This window comes from Cololabis saira, chromosome 4 (genome assembly GCF_033807715.1).
Source record: "Cololabis saira isolate AMF1-May2022 chromosome 4, fColSai1.1, whole genome shotgun sequence".
NCBI classification, from domain to species: Eukaryota; Metazoa; Chordata; class Actinopteri; order Beloniformes; family Belonidae; genus Cololabis; species Cololabis saira.
This window is the reverse complement of record NC_084590.1, coordinates 46,434,318-46,455,402: the sequence shown is the minus strand read 5'-3', so window position 1 is coordinate 46,455,402 and position 21,085 is coordinate 46,434,318. Positions and strand designations below refer to the sequence as shown.

General features: G+C 46.6%; 1 protein-coding gene across 1 annotated transcript; it reads right to left on the bottom strand.

Moving 5' to 3' along the window:
• Positions 1 to 8,838: 8,838 nt before the first annotated feature.
• dlc (deltaC) lies at positions 8,839 to 19,750 on the bottom strand. Its single transcript, XM_061719929.1, has 10 exons — positions 19,454 to 19,750; positions 18,579 to 18,821; positions 18,380 to 18,440; positions 17,287 to 17,541; positions 16,226 to 16,417; positions 15,446 to 15,615; positions 15,000 to 15,216; positions 11,441 to 12,179; positions 11,221 to 11,320; positions 8,839 to 10,139 (listed from the first exon to the last, which is right to left on the bottom strand). Exons 1-10 carry the CDS (start codon positions 19,505 to 19,507, stop codon positions 10,134 to 10,136), a joined length of 2,037 nt encoding a protein of 678 aa, XP_061575913.1. The 5' UTR covers positions 19,508 to 19,750; the 3' UTR covers positions 8,839 to 10,133.
• Positions 19,751 to 21,085: the final 1,335 nt, after the last annotated feature.

Below are 21,085 nucleotides of genomic sequence, written 5' to 3'. Positions count from 1 at the left end.
AACTCTCTCAGAATCAAAGTTTTGTCTTGTGTTTTAGAGACTCAGCCCGGTCCTGGGGGGGGGGGTCCGACAGGTGCTGGCGGTCTGCTAGGCTCATCATCGCCGTGGTAATGTCCTTCCAGTCGTCACGTCGATTCATCCTCCTGACCATGTTCCCACGACGGAGGGGGTCAGAGGTCGGCTGCTGGCGGATGTAGGGAGCAGGAGGAGGACGAGGAGGAGGAGGAAGGTGAGGGTACAGGAAGAACACAGCTTTGATTTCTTTAACTCAAAACTATTTTTGACAAGTCGGCCATTAAATCAGGCGAAACGCGACGTCCTTTATCCCGAGATGTGAGGTTTGCGGCGCCGGGGATCAGATATCCCAGCATGCCCGGGGGAAAAGTGAAGCCAGCAGGTGTAATTTACGTGGTCAGGAGAGAGTCTGAAGGTGAAAGACGGAGACCGGCATCTCGACCACTCCGCGACCCGCTGGGTAAACGCCGCAACTCGCCTCCTGCTGCCTCCACTTCCCGGCGGCGACCCCGGGGCGGGCTGGGTGGGCCTGGCGGGGAGATTTATGCCCACTTAAAACACTCGGGGTCACGATGGCGGGGGGGGTGTTTGTGTTGGTCGTGCTGCGGGACGTAAACGCTGCTTGGGGGTGGAACCGTGAGAACTGGACTCCAGGACGGGGATTTACACCAACCCACGCTTCAGAATCAAACACTAACCTCCGTCCCTTCAGGTGGGGGCGGGGGGGGCAGCCTGGTACCAGGTACCTGGAACCTGGGAGTCCAGCTGGGGGTGGACCAGTTCCATATGGGGTCCCCGTCTGCTGGACGGGCCGGTCTGAAACAGCAGAAATCGGCGTGTTTTGGAAAATGTTGATGTTTTTTAATCGACTTATCAATCAATTAGTAAACCCCGCCCCTTAGTTACTGTTGCTACCTCAGGCCACCTATGAGGGTTGATCAGAGTCCTACGGTGGTGACGGTGTGAAACCCTCCAGAGATGGACCCTCTCCTCTCTTACCGTCGTCATGGTTACCGATGGTTAAAAGATTGTGATTAAACACGTTACCGTCGTCATCGTTACGATGGTTAAACACGTTACCGTCGTCATGGTTACCGGTGGTTAAACACGTTACCGTCGTCATGGTTACCGGTGGTTAAACACGTTAGCGTCGTCACGGTTACCGGTGGTTAAACATCGTGATTAAACACGTTACTGTCGTCATGGTTACCGATGGTTAAAAGATTGTGATTAAACACGTTATCATCGTCATGGTTACCGGTGGTTAAACATCGTGATTAAACACGTTACTGTCGTCATGGTTACCGATGGTTAAAAGATTGTGATTAAACACGTTACCGTCGTCATGGTTACCGATGGTTAAAAGATTGTGATTAAGCACGTTACCGTCGTCATGGTTACCGGTGGTTAAAAGATAGTGATTAAACACGTTACCGTCGTCATGGTTACCGGTGGTTAAACACCGTGATTAAACACGTTACCGTCGTCATGGTTACCGGTGGTTAAAAGATCGTGATTAAACACGTTACCGTCGTCATGGTTACCGGTGGTTAAAAGATCGTGATTAAACACGTTACCGTCGTCATGGTTACCGGTGGTTAAAAGATCGTGATTAAACACGTTACCGTCGTCATGGTTACCGGTGGTTAAACATCGTGATTAAACACGTTATCGTCGTCATGGTTACCGGTGGTTAAACATGGTGATTAAACACGTTACCGTCGTCATGGTTACCGGTGGTTAAAAGATCGTGATCAAACACGTTCAGGCGACGTTAGCGGAGTTGAAATCCTGTGAAAGGACTCGTGAGGAAGTGCCGGGGGGGGACGGGGGGTTTTGGTCCGGTCCCCCTGGCGCCGTCTACGGACCTCCAGAAGATTTATTTAGGTGGAGCAGGTGGGGGGCGATTAATCTTTAGTAAGCCGTGTATAGTATCTCTGGTTTTTCTTTTGGGGTGGGGGGGGTTTAGTTCCCTGTGTTGACACAACATCACACACTGTAACCCGGCTGCACCAGAACCGCCCCAGAACCGGGGGTCCCCCCACGTTTCTGCAGGAAAACAGCTTTCTGACGCGTTGATAGCTGAGAACTCGGGTGGAGGAGAGGAGCCCCCGTCACTTTACTGGCCCAACCACCCCCCCAACCACCACCACAGACACACACAGTTGATCCATCAGACGACCGTGGTACTTCCTCTCTGGGCGACCTCTGACCTTCCTGGGTCGCAGCAGCTGATTTGGTGGGGGTCTTCACAGAGCCCCCCCTGCCGAGCTGCGTGACCAACACAGTTTCTAGAGAGCCTGCAGAGAGTCCTCTGCAGGTTTTAGGGGTCCAGAGATCTACATACAGCACACATTTTGCTGTTTTCCCCATGTGTGCTGTATGATGATGGTTGTACGGTGGCCGAGACCCGCCATTGCTGAAAATAAAAGTAACGCTGCAAACAGAAACAAACGCCGCTGCAAATTAAAGAAACGCTGCAAAATAAAAAGAAACGCCGCTGCAAATAAAAAAAAAACACTGCTGCAAATAAAAGAAATGCTGCAAATATAAAGAAACACCGCTGCAAATTTAAAAAAAACTACGCAAATAAAAAAGCCACAACGGAAGTGAATTACCGGGGACTATTTTTGCTGATGCACCGGTGTTTTTTACGTGAGAGGAGAAGTCCCTGACCACCACACACAGCTTCAACTTCACATTCATCCAAATAACTATTGTTACCCACGCTTTAGATTATTCTTGGCATTATTATTAATGATAAAAACAACAAAAACAACAACACCGATGTCCTCTCACATAAAAACACCGGTGCATCGGCAAAAACAGTCCCCGGTAATTCACTTCCATTGTGGCTTTTTTATTTGCGTCGTTTTTTATTTTATTTGCAGCGGGGTTTCTTTATATTTTCAGCGTTTCTTTTATTTGCAGCAGCCTTTATTTTATTTGCAGCAGCGTTTGTTTCTGTTTGCAGTGTTACTTTTATTTTCAGCAAAACCATATGGTTGCACCGATGTGATAACATTGTTTTTTGGATGACCAAAATAAAAAAAATAAAAAAAACATCAGGCTACCGGCTCGCTGGTGCCGTCCGACCCAGGAGTAAAGACCTAACAGAGTCTGGTATCTGGTCTGGTCTGGTGTCAGAGTCTGGTCTTGTTCAGTTTAGAGGTAACGCGGCTTGTTGAGCTGTTCAAAGTGCTCATGGGGTTTGGGTCGATCTGGGAGTGTCTGGGGATGAGCCAGTCCGGGTCCTGGTCTAAGGATCCTGCTATTGCCGTGGAGATGCTGACTCTCTCTCACATATGGAAGACTTCAAAGATAAAAATATGCACGCCAATCAGAAGCAGCGTAGGGCGGGGCTACAGTAGACCATAGTCACGTAACCCGCTGGTTCCTGTAGACCGGTTTCCTTCGTACGCAGCGCAGCCACATCGCTTCAGAAGCCAGCGAAGGACACACCCACCGTCTGTCAATCAAAGTTAGCTTCACTCCCGGATCCTTCGGCCGAACCCGCCTGAATACCTGCAGATGTATTATATTAGATTCAATCAACGACTCAATGATCTACGGTCTAGGATCTACGATCTACGGACTACGGTCTACGGTCTACGGACTAAGATCGATCTAGGATCTACGCTCTACGGTCGATCTAGGATCTACGCTCTACGATCTACGGACTACGGTCTACGATCTACAATCGATCTAGGATCTAGGATCTATGATCTACGGTCTAGGATCTACGATTGATATAGGAATTAAGATCTATGATCTAGGATCTACGCCCTAGGATCTACGATCTAAGGTTTACGATCTAGAATCTACGATCAATCTAGGATCTACGGTCTAGGATCTAGGATCTAATGAATGGTCTGTGACCCGGTCTGGGTGTTTGTGTAATGGTGATAAAATGCCTATTAGTTCTGATTGGCAAAGGCCCTTGGATTCATGATGTTGTAGCAGGAAAAAAACTAATATCATAATCCATCACTTTGTAAATAATGTTTAACCGTCGTTTTGTTGATTGTTTGTTAAGGAATGTCTAACCGTTGTTTTGCTCACGTTGTTTTGGGTTCTGATTGTTTGTGCCTGCACTTACCGTTAGGGGAGACGCGGTGTCCGTTATTCAGCCAATACAGAACTGGACGCTGATTAACGAGCATCGTGTCTGTGTTTCACACTCCCCTTTACAGGTAAGAAATGGATATTATTTAGCACTGTGTATATATCCTTTTTTTTGTAAGAATACAGGCAGCAGTTAATATATATAGTATAGTTGTAATGATTTTGAGAGTGAGATTTTATTTACCTGCAGACTTTTACTGGCTGTGCGTGCCTGTGTGTGGTGTGTCAAAAGGGATTTGCCGTTAGACAATGTTTGATGTTTAAGAAATATATGTTTGAAAAAAGCAATACAGAACTGGACGATGATTAACAAGCATCGTGTCTGTGTGTCTGTTTCACACACCCTTTACAGGGGTATAACATTTGGTCCTGGTTCAGGTGCGGCTGCAGTTCTGGAGGATTCTGAGACCCGGAGGTGAAGGACGGGAGGGAGGACAGCTGATTCATGTCCCTCATCCTTCCTGCCCCGTTTCCCCCTCACACACACACGCACGCACGCACGCACACACACACACACCATGTGTGTGTGTGTGAGGGGGGGGTGGGAGCATGGCAGGTCAGAGTGATGGAGTGATGACAGGTGTGTGTTCTTCATTTTCACCCTTCTCTCATCTCACTTTTACCTCTTTCAGTCTGAAGTATACACACACACACACACACACACACACACACACAGACACAGACACACACACACACAGACACAGACACAGACACACACACACACACACACACACACACACACACACAGACACACACACACACACACACACACACACACACACACACACACACACACACACACACACACACACACACACACACACACACGTTTTTCCTTCCAGAACTTAACTGTTCAGTTAGAACTGGGTAAAACAAGTGTGTAGAAATGTTTATTAAATATGTTCAAAGTGTTGGGTTGAATCCTCCAGAAATCTCCATGAACGAGTTATAAAGATGTTTAAATCCAGATCCTAGTGGCCTGTAGAGGACCTGCTGGTCCTGGTCCTGGTGCAATATGTGCAATATCTCTTTCAATCTACTGTATATACTGCTCATATTTTTGTAATTATATATATATTTTTTTTATTTCTTACTTTTTAGTCTCTTTTTACCCCTCCCCTGCATGTGTGTGCTAAGTGTAGTGCTGCCAACAAAGTAAGTTTCCCAACTGAGGGAGAACATAAAGGATTATCTTATCTTATCTTGTTTCAACCCAGAGGTGAGAAAGTTGTTGCTCGGCAACAGCTGAGCTGATGATTGGCAGGTAACGCAGGTGAGTCCTCTCAGATGGAACCACTTCAACATCCAGGAGCAGGAACGCTCCTCCACATGTGCAGGGTTCAGGATCTGGGGTCCCTCCTCCTCTTCATCCCTGGACAGCTAGAACACGGCAGGTGATCACAGGTACGACACTGAAAAGGGAGCTAGAAAAATACCGGTCTAAGAAACCAGTAGAGGAGTCCAGGTTTCTGGTTGGGCCGTAAGAGCAGATTTGTTCGGTCGGGAAATAAAAACAAAATAAAGAAATCACAATAAATCGATCTCAACATTCCTACACATGTGGAAAAGAAAAGATAAAAGAACAAACACAGACTTTCAAAGTAAAACAGGAAACAAGTCACGAAGACAGGACCAGACTGAAAGAACTGGGACCACGACGAGGAACCGATCCTGCTGGTCCCATCCTGACCCACCAGGGGGTCCAGGTCTTAGAGAAGCCTGCACCTGAAGGAAGTGAAACCACATCTGGTTGTTGACACGAGGATGCACGTGCAGGTGAACCAGGAACCTTTGAGCAGGTCTGCACAGGGAGCGGTTTCAGTTCCCAGCAGCCCGGCAGGGTCCAGGGTCAGACCCATCAGTTACTTATCAGTTGTTACGACACTTCTGTTTATAGTTTTATTACTTCTCTACATGTTTTTAATTACTTTCTGCGGTTCTTGGGGAGTTTCCAGTAGACTTTCTCCAGACCGGTCTTTGATCAGCCGATCAAACACACCCACTAAATAAAAAACAACAAGATAAAATATTTAATATTAAAATATTAAAAATTAAATTAGAATGAATTATAATAAATGAAATTATAATACTTAATATTAAAATATTTAAAATTAAATTAGAATAAATAATAATACATTTAATTATATTTAATATTTAAAATTAAATTAGAATAAAAAATAATACATTTACAATTACAATTAAATTAGAATAAATGATAAATTATAATATATAATTATAATATTATAATATAATATTATAATATTTAATTTTTTTATTTTTTATTTTATTCATTTAATTTTATTTCATTTAATTTCATTTCATTTTATTAATTTCATTTCATTTCATTTCATTTTATTTTATTCATTTCCTCTAATCGGGTGAATGATGTCGGATCCAGGAGCGTTGGGTTTCTGAGCCGTCGTTACTCTGGAACCGACCGGCAGCTGCTGGTAAGCTGCTTGGTCACGGCCCTGGGCACGAGTGTGTGTGTGTGTGTGTGTGTGTGTGTGTGTGTGTGTGTGTGTGTGTGTGTGTGTGTGTGTGTGTGTGTGTGTGTGTGTGTGTGTGTGTGTGTGTGTGTGTGTGTGTGCCCTGCAGATAACAGTAATCTACACCACGCGCCGCAGATAGCAGACAATAACACACAACCTTTGTGATCAGCATCACTGCACTTAATCACCTTCAACTGGGTTATAAATCTATAAATATTTTCTGCTTCTGCATCGGTTACCGGGGCCAAAACCCCGGGCGTAGGACGAGTCCGGAGAGGCCGTGGAGACCATGGGAGCTGGTTCTCTAGTAGGCTACTGATGAAAAAAGCCCTTCGCAAAGCCAAGCAAAGCAAAGCCAGAACAACCTATTATTCATCGTTGATAGAGGATAACAAAAGTAACCCACGTTTTCTGTTCAGCGCTGTAGCCAGGCTGACAAAGAGTCACAACTCTGTTGAACCGTGCATTCCTGCAGCTCTCAGTAGTGAAGAGTTTATGAGCTTCTTTAACAGTAAAATCATCAGAATTAGAAATCAAGTCAGTTGTGGGCGTTTCTTCAGCTTTAGCTACTAAATCATCCATGTGTATGTTAGACCCCATCCCGAATCGACTATTCAATAATGTTCTTTCTCTTATTGGTACAACAATACTGGACCAGATCAACTTATCCCTAAACTTAGGATATGTACCACAAGTTTTCAAAGTTGCAGTAATTAAACCTTTACTTAAAAAAAACTTCTCTTGACCCAGACATCTTAGCTAATTATAGACCAATTTCCAACCTTCCATTTGTATCTAAACTTCTGGAAAAGGTCGTTGCAGCCGGTTACCTGGCCAGTTTGCAGACCAGAGCTTCAAGAGTTTCCAGAGCTGCATTCTGACCTGCACCCCCCCTCTGACCCCCCCAGGGGCTGCTGTCTACACCTGTTTACATAGTGGTCACTGGTCTCTGTAGTCCACCAACTAACCACACTGATACAAATATTGTGCTTGATCTACTTAAAAAAAATAAGTCAACTTTTTGCATGAGATTATTATGTAGATCAAGAAAGACTAGTCTTTGTATAAACTACTTAATTTTATGTACGTAAATAATACATTTTGCAAGTACAGTCAACTTAATTGTGTTAAGTTGACTTTACTTGCAAATTAATTTTGTACATACTAAAAATTAAGTAGTTTATACAAAGACTAGTCATTTTTACTGTGGTGTTCTACTTAAACAAATAAAGCATGTTTCATGTAAACGTTGGTCAATCTGCCCAATAGATTAAAATTGTTAAAGGAAAAGTAATTACTTGTTTTTTGAACAAATGCAGATTAAGTTTAAAACTAGATGTATTCACGAAAAGCAACAAACATAATTTTTAATTGTTAATATCACAGATTTAAGTGTGTTATATTTACATGTGCTTAGATTTATTTTTTTCAGTGCAGGTACCAGTCATATGTACGTAGAACTCTTAGTTCTCCAGTTAACGATCATTAATACTAAAATATCTGCAGTTTTGGACCTTTGACAACATATGTGTGTCTGTCCTCTCTGTTCTTCATCCTCTTTCCCGTCTCTCTTTTCCTGCTTCTGATGTTGTTTTTACAGCAACACTTGAAATGTCAATCAGCTGAATGTAAACTAGCATTAATTAGCATCACAGGCTAGTTTTGATTGACATCAGGTCGGCGTGGTCTGGATGAAAAAACAGCGGTTAAGGTTGAATTTAGGTTCTGCGTTACACCGTGAACCCTTCGGACTTCTCCGTCACTCCATTTCGCCGCCGTGCAATACCCCCATAGCGCGAGTTGATACTTTGTTTAGCTTCCGTTTTTTTCCGGTCAGAGTGAATCAAAGAGATAAGAACAACTATTGTGCAAAAAAAACAAAACAACCCCCCCCCCAAAAAAAACCACACACACGAAGAAAAGAGCGCTGAAAGTTCACGACTGCTTCACGAACCGGAACCGGAAATGCGTTGCTACCAAGCAAACCAATCACAGCCCTCTCGGTCTGCGTTGGGTCTGCGTCGCCTCGACGCGTAGTTACAATTTTTGGGAGGTGCACGTAAAGCTACGCGTCGCCGCGTACCCTACGGCGTAGGCTCTGCGTCGATTTAACGCAGAACCCTAATTCAGGCTTTAGTCATCTGCAAACATGGTTACCATAAATAAATTACATTACAAACAAGAGAAAGAAACGGCAAGAGCAATCTTATTTTCTAATTCATTTATGAAAATATATATTTCTTGATTCTGACTGAGACATTACAGACATTAACGTAGACATATATACAATTTTCTTCCATAAATACAAAATTATGTACAAAAAGGCAAAAATTAAATAGGAAAACTGTCGTTTGGAGAAAAAATGTACACATTGCATTGTTCTCTTAAATTAACAAAGAAAAGCAGAAGACACTTAGACTTTAGACTACACAGGAAATGACACGTATTTTTGGTATCAAAGGGATTATTCATCACAGATAAAAAAAAGACAGAAGGAATAAAAAAACTCTTTGGAGTCCTTCTATTTTCATTAAATATAAGCACCTGGATCAGCTGTTTCTATCGTTAGTCTGGCGACTCGCAAAACCTCCTCCTCAGTTCACGTTAAAATGTTGCTTTATACCTGATGACGGACGTGGCAACAACACAGGTTTGGCCACGGAGAGATAAACGGGGGGAGAAGAAGAAAAGGGATCCGTATGACTCGACCCCAAGGCAACATTTAGTAGATTATCTACGATAAAGGATTGTACAGACGGATTCACCGGAAACCACTGGGATGGATGATGGAGGGATGGCTCAGTTCTGGAGGATTTTTTTTTTATTTTTTTTTTTACAAACTTTATCAATAAAGACACTTGTTGCCTCTCAGAGAAACAATCAAGTTGGTCCTGAAGGCTTCAGGCTTTGAGTCCTTTAGCTGTCTTCTTCTTAAGAGGCACTTCAGAGTTTATGGACTCGGACGGTGATTGTAAGGCTGACGTCGATCTCCCGAGATCTGTTCCTTCAGATCCATCGACTGGGACAAACATCAGGTTGTTTGACCTAAAACATTTTCTTTTTTGCGTCCCGTGACTGTCGGCAGGTCCTCCCAATGATTGAACTGACACCGGGTACGTAAAGGTTGCCACAATGATTAGGGAGCACCGCTAAGGCACCGGGCTTTCTGATTGGAGGACAGTTCATGTCTTTTGTTCATGTCAGATCCAAAGAAGCTTGAAATAGAACAGACAGCCTGAAAATTATATTAGCATTTAAAGTATAAAAAGAAAAAGGTAATATAGTGCAAATGATGCAGGACATTCAGTTTTTCCTCATTGTCATCCGAGCAGTATCGGCGTCGAAGCAGAATAAAAGTCTTTTGTTTGGTTCTTTCCATTGAGCAGCAGTAATAAATAATAAATAAAAGCTTGTATGCAGAATAGATCCTCTGGGCGTACTGTCCTTGACTGAAAGGTTTCAGCGTGAAGGATCCTACGCTGGCGGTCCGACCACTCGAGGTTATACCTGAGAACAAGACAAAAACACCAGTTAGTCATCTGCAAACATGGTTACCATAAATAAATTACATTCACCGTGTTAATTAAGATGCTGCAGTTTCACATTTTAAACGTCAAATTCCAAAGTTCGGCTGACGACTGGAACGTTTTAAAACTGCGTGCTGTGAAACTGTTGCCCACGTACGAGTTCATAGGTGATGACGAGCTGCACAGCGACCCGTCAAAACTTGTTCATTTTTTAGTGAAGCAACGCTCCTTCTGCGCTAGACGGACCCATAATGCAGTTTGGCAATGCTTAACAGTCGTTTTAACGTTTTCTGTGGACACGTGTGAGCCTGTACATGGCCTGTTTTTACATTGCTGCTCAAATTTACTGCTTACTTCCATTTTTCTGTTGAAAATTGGTTGAAACGTCTTTCAAAAGCGAGCCAATATCCGTTATTTGTATTTTAATCAACACCTTGGAAAATAATATGCACACTTTTTATAACTTGGCCTCGATCTCTTGATCAAAACGCCTTTGTGAATTGATTTAACTAATTTAACTGGCCTTTATTTCATCCTGGACCTGGATAATCTATTGTTTAGTTCGACTTTAGTTTGAATTACTTGAGATGTTACTGTCCGGTATTTGGCTGCTAGTGTGGTGAAAAAACCCACAGAAATCCCCGGACAGACCGGAAGAATTTAAACCATAGTGTTTACTTCAACTTTGGTTGCAATTCCTGGAATTTGTAATGTCCAGGTCTATGAAAAAAAATGAAATAAAATATCCGGATACTGAAATAAACTGAATGTGCTAATAAACAAATATTAGGGCGTATGGTTTTCAAATATTCGGGTCTAATTCTCATACTATTTATGCTGAATAATTTTTTTTTAAATACCAATTTAAGTTAAATCTGAACATCCACATATCTGCATATTAAGATTCAACATTTCATAACAGTTATTGCATATTTTGTTTTTGATCAAAAGAGCTCTGTGAGAAGCGGTTTAACCGTTTACAGTTTGTGTTTTTTAAAACATCTCCACGTTTCCGAGCGCTTCATAAAAACATGGTTTGAGCGGCATCGGTAGAGACTCACCTCGGTGGCGAACACGCACTGCTCCACCTGATCCGGGATGATGAACACCGGATGGTACAGGCTGTCCTTGGCAAAGCTGAGCGAAGAGTCACACTTGTTTCTGTTGGAGGCAAAGAGAAAAAGGTTGAGTCATTGAACCGCTAACTCTAACTCACACAATCACACAACGTCAGCGCTGCGTAGAAACGCAGACTTTTGATCAAATCATCAAAAGACTTACAGGTCAAACTTGCTCTTTTCCAGGCGCTGCTCCTCTTTCGCCAGGTTGTAGTCGGCCATCTTGTTCTTGAACATGGACATGCTGTCGCCGCCCCTCTCCAGCAGCGCTGCGTCCTTATTGGACACCTTGAGATGGGCTCCCGGGAGCAGGAACGCCTCCTTCTCCTTCAGGCTTCCCAGCGGCGCTCCAGGTAGCATTCCGTTGTGGTGTCCTCCGCCGCCGATCACGGCGTTGCGGTTGTTCACCGTCTCCAGGTCGTTCTTCACCGATAAAGAAATGGCGGCCAGCTTCCTGCGCCGGCGCAGCTGCCGCAGCATGTGCACGGCTCCGCACACCAGCAGGGCGAAGGTCACGAAGCCGAGGACGATGGCCGCCACCAGCGCGGTGGAGGCGTCCTGAACGGTGGGGGGTTCGGTGGTCACCCTGCTGACGGAGTACTCGCAGCGGGCTCCCATGAAGCCCGGCGGGCAGTCGCACACCGGCCCGGTGAAGTGCGTGTAGCACGTCCCGCCGTTGAAGCAGGGGAACAGGTCGCAGGGACTGGCGCGCACCGAGCAGTCCTTGCCGGCGAAGCCCAGCGTGCAGGTGCAGGAGAAGTCGTTGACGCGGTCCACGCAGGTGCCGGCGTTGCGGCAGGGGTTGCTGGCGCAGTCGTCGATGTTGGTTTCGCAGTGCTGGCCCGTGAAGCCCGGACGACAGCGGCAGGTGACGCGGTTGCCGTGGTCGAAGCACTCCGCACCTGTAGACGGGAGGAAAGAGGTGTTACTCAGGTGGTCAGAAAGGTCTTATAACGGCATCATCATCAACAAACAATGAAAGCATTCTTGTCCTGACGGTAGCTCTTTCTTCCACGATCAATGCTACTGAAACTAAAGATGAGCCATCACATCCCGTCTGAACCGATTAAACAGAGAACGATCATGAATATTTAGGCTCCGAATAAAGATGATCCTGTATCTTTTAGAGATATAGCATCCATATTAGCAAGGCAAGCTAGAGGGACTGTAATTTTCGCAGGGGATTTTAATTGTATCTTGAATTTGACCTGCAGATCACGGACCCCCCAAGTAGGAAATCTAAGGCAGTAAAACAAATGTTGGAGGAGTTAGGGCTTATTGATGTCTGGAGAGGAAGAATCCAACGACAAAAGACTCTACTTTCTTTTCAAATGTGCATGGATCATATTCCAGAATTGATCTAATTTGCATTTCAAAGCAAAGCCTACACAAGATTGAGGATTGTGTTACAGAACATATTACTCTATCAGATCACGGTCTAGTTTGGGTTTCGAAAGACATTTTAAATGGTTAAAAGGAGAAGGTCAAACACTCTCAGGAGTTCATTACCCCCCAAAAAAAGGGAGGGCCCGGTATCGCGCCTGTGGGACGCCGGGGTATCTCAAACAGACCAGGAGCTGAGTCTGAAATATTACAGATGTCTTTTATCCAAACCCCCCCCCGGAGAACTACGATGAGGGGCTGGGATGCGTTATGAAGATCGGAAGAAGACGGTCCGGCGGAGCGGTGGGAACAATCATCACCAGCTTCCTACCAAGGACACGAGCGGAATCAGAAACATCCTCGGCAGCTGTTTTTACGCTGCAGAAAACGCCACTCCATATTTGGCGGCGAGCAGCCGCGATGGTGCAACAGGGCAAGCATCAGCTCCGACCCCCCCATCCGTCAGGCTCACTGAGAGGCTGGAATGACAGCAGATCCCAGATAAGCTGGAAGTGGTTTGCACATACTAACAAGGTCCTTGGGGGGGGGGGGGGTTGGGCACGTGCTAACTTCACTTTCTGGAGATACGGCTTTATTTTGTTACGCCTGCTGGACCCACGGAGCCACCTGATCCTGATTACTCGTCTGCTTGCGGTGCCTCGACCCGTCTGCTGCAAGTGGCCCACTTTCTTTTACAGTTCGTACTTTTCCATCAGGGATTGTTTTCATCCTTGAGTTATTCGTGCGGTAAACAAATACTCCCAATAAAACAACTCTATTCAAGGGGATTTTGCAATATTTAACAGTCCAACTGTTCCCAGTGTCCTCCCGGTGGTCTCTGGAGTTCATGTCGGACATGAAAATCAATTTAAGAGACTCGATGCATGAAGACACCGGATGGACGGACGGAGCGCCACCGGCGTCCAGATGTGTCGTGTCAGCGTTCGCTCGTATCAACGCAGCCACTTAACAACCTCTTGAGGTCCTAGTAGGGACACAGTTTTGGGGGTAGGAGGCCTGGGATTCGGTAGGAGTTGGCATTTCCTGTTTACAGTTTTGGGAAGCAGCTGAGTGATGCAGAAAGAATTAGGACTTGAGTTGAGGAAAGCAGGAGCTCTAAACCAGAACCTGAACCTGAACTCAAACAACTTAGATTTGTTCGAAAATGTTGGAGAAGGTCTTACAAATACCTCTAAATTGAATACATTTGAGTCACAGTTGAGGGCCACATTGGTCCTTGGGTAGATTAGACCTCAGAGATCCCAACAAACCCCTGAACCTCTGACCGTTTTTGGATCTGCACTTGTTTCTAGTAGTTTACTTTTACTTTGCTAATGCCATGTTCCTGCAAGCTGCTTCAAGCAATGCAAAGAAATGCTTGAAGGAGATGTTTGTCAGCAAGGCTGCTCTTGCAACGGCCCTGAACATGGTATCACGTTGCAGCGAGCCGGTTCCTCAGCTACCAGCTACCTCAAGCGTAGCCGTGAAGCTCACAATAATGTTCACGGAGCTGAGGAGACATGTTCAGGAGCTCTTAACTATCGCAGCAGAACATCTCCTGGAACCACCTGTTGGTTCTCAAACCGTCTTTCAGACCTGTGTGGTCTGATGTTTCAGTTCACCTGGGGAGTTGAACCCTAAATAAGCCTGTTTCCACGTGTTGCTAACGGTGGGCGTCGACCTCCATGAGGGTTTGGACCCAACTGCTGAGCTGGTTCCAACAAGCAAAACAGGAAGTCCTAGAACCCCGACCGGCGAAGGAACCGTGCACCTCTCTGAACCACAGAGTCCAGGGTACCGGATCAGGACCAAGATCCTGAATAACTCTTCAGGGTCATGAGAGAGTCATGAGAACTCCTGACGCAACCTCGGCTCACACACCACTTTCATCTCCTTCTGTTATTCCCTCAAGCAAAATCCACAGATGTCACGGCGGTGACTCCAAAGCATGACGGAGGACTTTCACTCATCCCGGCCGGCAGGTAGCTTCATGTCGGCTCCCGCTGAAGGATGTGGGAGGAGGCAACGATCTGTGACCACAGAACCTGGAGGCTGTCGGGAACTGAGCCAAGTTGCCCTGCAGAACTCCCAACAGCCTCCTGCACCCAAGTAACCTCCAACCAAGTGTGCACAACGGACATGTCTAAGGGGTTCAAGGTGCAACACCTCAACCATGAACGTCTGAGGCACCTGAGATCTTGAATGTACAACAGTGGACACGGATTTCACCCAAAACCTCAACAATCTTTTCCCCAAATGATCAACTTCTACGAAGTTGGACTGTGTTGTTGCACTTCGGTCAGAGACAGGTGGACTCTTGGGCGACGGCAGACTCGTACCGTTGGCGCAGGGGTTGCTGCTGCATTTGCTGATTCGCTTCTCGCAGTTGGAGCCGGTGTAGCCGTGCGTGCATTGGCAGGTGTAGCCGCCGGCGTCCTTCTCCACGCAGGTTCCCCCGTTGAAGCACGGGGTGTCGGCGCAGAGCGTGTCGCTAACACCGCAGTCCTTGCCGTAGAAGCCCTGCGGGCAGGTGCAGGTGTAGTCGTTGGCCAAGTCCTGGAGAGCAGACGGAGGAAGAGGGGGATGGTGGTGAGAAAACACAGATCGGCCACATCGAAACTTCCCCAGATACGGCCCAGAAGTCATCAGATTCGGCCCCAGATACTGAAGGGATCCACCAGGAGACCCTGAAGAGGTCCAGCTCTTCATCGAACCTCCAGGGGGTTCTCGCCGGTGTCTCCGGAACCAGATATCTGGTAAGTACCGAACAGAACGCGACACTTACTGTGCAGCTGCCGCCGTTCTTGCAGGGGTTGCTGTCGCACTCGTTGGTCTCGATTTCGCAGTTCTTGCCGGAGAAGCCGGGTCGGCAGGTGCAGGTGTAGCTGCCCTCTCCGGTGTTGGTGCACGAGGCCTCGTTCTGGCATGGCTTGTGGTTGGTGCAGTAGTTCAGGTCTGGGGGGGAAGAAGGAAAGGAGAGGAAGATTTTGATTAACAAACAATAGTAAACAACATTTCATCTACATATTTCTTCTAACGTTAACGTTAGTCGTTAATCTACCTGATGGAGGTCAATAAGCAGGAAGAATAACACACTTTTTGAGCAGGATAAAAACTTTTCAAATGACCTACAAATTAAGACGTACACTAAGAGTTGTCAGTAAAACACATGCGGAAGTTTCCAGATCTTCACAAAGTTCTGACGGATAAGACTTGGACTACAATGTGAAGCTTTATCCCTTTTTAAAATTCACACAAATGTGACAATCAGAGAAACACTTGGTAAAGGAAAGTATGGAAATCTCATAGGGGTGAGGATACTGCCCTGAGGAACACCACAAATGCCATTTCTGGGATATAAACCATTAAAATAAATAATAAATCCCAGCTCTGGCCAAGAACCAACAAGTTGTACCAAGGAATATTCAGGTGAGCTTCCTGAGGATTCTATGATGCAGTCGTGGCCCCGCCCCCATCCCGAGGGGGGAGGGGCTTCACTTTCTGGGTATGAACTCAACATTTTCCCTGGTTTCTGATGCCTTGTTAGTTTATTATTATTATTTACCTTGGTTGCAGTACAGCCCCCCCCAGCCCTCCTTGCAGTTGCACTGCCAGGGCAGCTGGCAGGTGCCGTGGACGCAGTCGGGGTGGCGGTCGCACTCGTCGCAGCGCTCGCCGCGCCAGCCCTGCCGGCACACGCACACGCCGGGCGCCTCGCACTGGCCGTGCTCCTCGCTGCAGCCCGCCGCACAGATGGCTGATGGGAGAAAAGAGATCACCGTTAGCCAACGTTAGCTCCTCTGAATCACACACTCACACAAGCAGCAGCAGCTGCCGCCCGACAACAAAAGCAACACATGCCGTCTCTTTCACGCACGGCAGCGTCATTAAGCTGCAGCGCGTGTCCCCGTTAGGGCGGCGGGCCGGGGGCCCCGGGGGGCCGCGGGGGGGGCCGGGGGCCCATTGTTTAGCTCAAAACAAAAGGAGCAGAGCCACACACACACACACACACACACACTCCGACGACGGCGTCGACGACTGCTTGACTTAACAATTTTAAGGCTGCTGCACAAAAAAACGAAGCGGCGGGGGGGCCATTCTTTACCCCCCCACCTCATTTACCCCCACCTCCTTTAACCCCCCCTTCCAGGCTGAAGAAACGTTAGAATGAAAACAGGAGGAGGAGGAGGAGGAAGGGGAGGAGGTCACACTACTGTAAGAAAACAGGGTGAAGTCCTGGTTTACGGAGGCTGACGACCCTGAAGTTGGACCCCCCGAACCCCCCCCTCGAGTCTCATTAGACTAATTAACGTCTTACTGTTTAAATGTATCAGAGATAGCTGGTTTGTTTTATTTACACTGATAATTATTCACTTCACCAATCAATAATTTGTTTTTCTTACAGTTTTTCGGGGGGGTATGTGGTCTAGTGGCTACAGCAGTAGTAGTAGAAGTAGTAGTAGCAGTAGCAGTAGTAGCAGTAGTAGTAGTAGTGCTAATAGTAGTAAGAGTAGTAGCAGTAGTTTTCTGTATAAATGGTCCAGATTTGCCCCAGAGCATTGTAGGAGTTGACCAGGATTGTGAACTAAGAACTGAAAAATCTCCCTCGGGTGTTTTTTCACTCACGTTGGGTGCAGTAGTCGCCCTCCCAGCCCGCCAGGCAGCGGCGCCGGCCCTCGCCGTCGCACTCGTAGTGGCCGAAGGTGTCGTTGCGCGGCCGGCAGTGGCTGGAGCAGGCGGCGCCGTGGTAGTGCTCGTCGCAGCGCACGCGGTAGGAGTAGCGCAGCTCGCCGCCGCGGCCGTCCTGGCGCCGGCCCTGGGACCAGGAACCCCCCACCGTCAGGTTGCTGCGCGCCACCACGCGGCTCACCAGCTGGTCCTCTGCAGGAATAAGGATTAACATTCATCATTATGACCGTTATTACTGTATTATTTCAACTAGAAGAGGCTGGACCTTCACACGCTTCAATGTGTCTTAGTTCAGTTCAAAATCTTCAAGCACCTTATCGCTGGGGTAAACTATCTACAGGAATACTGATTATTTTTTCTGCTTTTTATCACAATTATGTACATTGTATCATGTTGTACACATCTAGTTATGTTTCATCTTACTGATTTTATTTCTCCTTGTAATAACTAAACTATACAGTCTGATCCCAATTTTGTGAAAGACACAGAGTTATAATTTCAAGCACTTTCAAGCACTTAGACTAAAATTCAAGCACTTTTCAGGCCTTTACTGGTGAAGTTTGTTTCACAAATGAGATTTTAATCAACTAAGTACACCTACAACTTACGTTGGTCTTTTGTGTTCTGCTGACAAACTTTGCTGTTCTCTATTGTTTAAACAGTTCTTACACTGTCAGAACACACAGTAATATTGTAAATTGAATAACTGCCAGATAATTAAAGTTGAAATTATCTTGGGGAAATGAATGGGCAGGAGCACTCTTTCATTCTTTGGACATTTGACAATTCTAAAACCATAAAATCAAAATAAATCCAGGCGGCCTGAATGTAATTACAGATAAAGAAGGGTTAAATTGGTGTTTTTGTATTTTGATTGTTGTACGGCGACCTTGAGTGCCATGAAAGGCGCCTAACAAATGAAATGTATTATTATTATTATTATTATTATTACTGGAGATAATTCTGTTTTTTTTTGTGAGTTCCAGCGCCCCCTGGCGGGGACGCGCGGTAGCGGCGGCGCGCTCTTTACCTGCGGACTCTGGTCCTGACGCCTCAGAGCTCCAGGCCTCGATGATCAGAGAGAAAGTTCCCTGAAAAACACACAGAAAGAGGGGGGTCAGCGACCTCGGGCTCTTTTTCCACTGATTATTTACTGTTTTAACTCTTTAAAGAACAGAAAAACTGAAAGAAAGAAAAACTGTTTTCCTAGCGGGTTCTGCGTCACTCACCGGCCACTTGAAGCGGAATTCCACCCGCAGGGGCGCGGACCGGGACACGGACTCCGGGTCCAGGTCCAGGCGCTCCGTGCGCGCCGTCCCGTACGTGCACGGCGGCTCGGGCTCCACCACCTCCTGCGCGTGCTGGAGACACGCGCGGAACCGCAGCTGGCAGCGCGGGGACGCGCGCCGGCAGATCCCGCTGGAGGAGGAGAAGGAGTCGATCTTCAGCTCGAAGACCCCGGAGGAGGAGGCCTGGGGGGGGGAAAGGGGGGTAAAGGGGGGTAGAGGGGGGGGGCAAAAGGCGGTCAGACTCTTTGCAGCGCGGGGGGGGCAAATAAAGTGAAGAAAACTGGCAAAGACGCGCATTAATGTGACACCAACGCGCGTAAAACGGAGTTAATGTTTACTATTAGTTATATTTCCGACTTTAAAGACTATTTAATTATTAACATCTTATGAATCTCTAAAATTACAAACATGATAATATTTTTTTTTCAATTCAATTTTATTTATATAGCGTCTATTACAATAAAAGTTGTCTCTCACAAAAGCTTTCCAGAGACCAGAACATGAACATAAACCCCCGAGCATTATTACATAAACACTGCAGGTACAAACTCCCCTAGTGGGAGAAAAACCTTAAAAACACAGTGGCAAGGAAAAATAAAGATAAAGGTGGAAAAATAAAGATAAAGGTGGAAAACTGAAGATAAAGGTCGGACTCTAGCTGCGGTTCCGAGGCTTCAGCGCTGCGCGTAAAAGACGCACCAGCTCCAAGCGCGTCCCCGCGCAGGACCAGCCACCCAGGCCTCGGAACCGGAGCGGAACCGGACCGAACCCCCTCCCCGGGGACGTGAGTCCCGTGATTCCCCGGCTCAACTCACCGTGTGCGCGGCCACGAGCAGCAGGAGACCCGGCAGGAGGAGGAAGCGCGCCATGGCGGAGCGTCCGCAGGTCCGGGTTCGGTTCGGTCTGTGCGTAAAAGAAAGAGTCCTGGCGGCTCCGAGCAAGAGCAGAGCAGCAGGTCCGAGTGCGTGAGCAGCTGGAGACGTACAATTATTTATTTTTCTGACTTTAAAGAATGTTATCCCTGTGGAATCCCCGCGGCTGCTGCAGATGCAGGAGGTTAAAATAAGTTAAAAATGAAAGTAAAGAGCGGCGGATCCTCTGGTTGTTGTTTGGACTCTGGACTGAAGGCAGATGCGGCTCCACCTCTGCTTTATACTGCAGGAGGGAGGGGGGTGGAGGGGTGGAGGGAGAGAGGGAGAGAGACAGAGAGAGAGGGGGGGGGAGAGAGAGGGAGAGGGGGGGCGCTGCAAGAAACGACGACCTGATCAACTTGTTCCTCCTTTTATTCCTCCCGGCACGCGCAGCGCAGGAGCGAGAGATCAAACCGAAAGAAAAAAAAGGTGAATCAGAATCAGAAAAGGGTTTATTGCCAATGAATTTGTTGTGGTGATTGGTGCAATACAATACAAATATAAAAGCCAATATATACTAGATACAATAAAATGTATAAACAGAAATGTACAATGTGAGGTTTTTAAAGTGCAGGTTTTAAAGTGAAGGAGGAGGAGAAGCCGCAAAGGCTGCATTTCTTACAGTGTGGCAATGGGGAGCCTTCCGTGGGGGGCGGGGGGGGTTGTGCATGGGGGGCAGCCCCGGCTTTGATTGCCCCCCCCACAACAACCCCCCCCTCTTGCACCCCCCCAGCCGCAGTTACAGCGGGGCAATCGAGCAAACTGCCAGGCGACAGCGGCGGACAAACGCGGACAAATGCGGCCAAACGCGCCTCCTTCAGGGGTGGGGGGGGGGGGGGGGGGGGAGATCTGAACCCCCCCCGGGATGAACCTCCCGGGACGGTTTCATTAAGGAATTCATTAAGACATTACCTTAAAATTTAATGTTAAGGTAATTTTAAGAAAATGTAAAAACGAAAAAAGAGTGAAGGATGAGCCGATCAACTTTCACGCCGGTGGTGAAGTGTGTGTGTGTGTGTGTGTGTGTGTGTGCGTGTGTGTGTGTGGGGGGGGGGGGGGGGGGGTCTGGGAGGGTTAGAGGGGGTAATTTCCTGGCACACTTTGGCCTCATTACCACCACTTTATTTGGTCATTTAGCAGCTTTCACATCTGAGAGAACAACTCTTTCACTTTTACCTGTTTTATTTGAGTATTTCATAGCTTTTTCTTTCAGTTATTTTATTCTCAATATATGGGATTAAATTTACCCCACCCAAAAAGTAAATGCAAATTTTTACCTCAGATTTATGGGGTGAATATAGATTCCTTTTTGCAGTGATAGGTCCAGCTGGATCGGAGCTTCCATCACAGAGACTTAGTTATTATTACTGTTTTCTTCGCCCAACAAAAAGACCATCATCATGTTGTTATAAATGCAAAGATCTGGATCATAACTGGTTCTGATGAGCAGAGAAGTTTAGATGCAGAAGTTCATCCATCCAACCATCATCCATCCATCCACCCATCCATCCATCCATCCATCCATCCATCCATCAT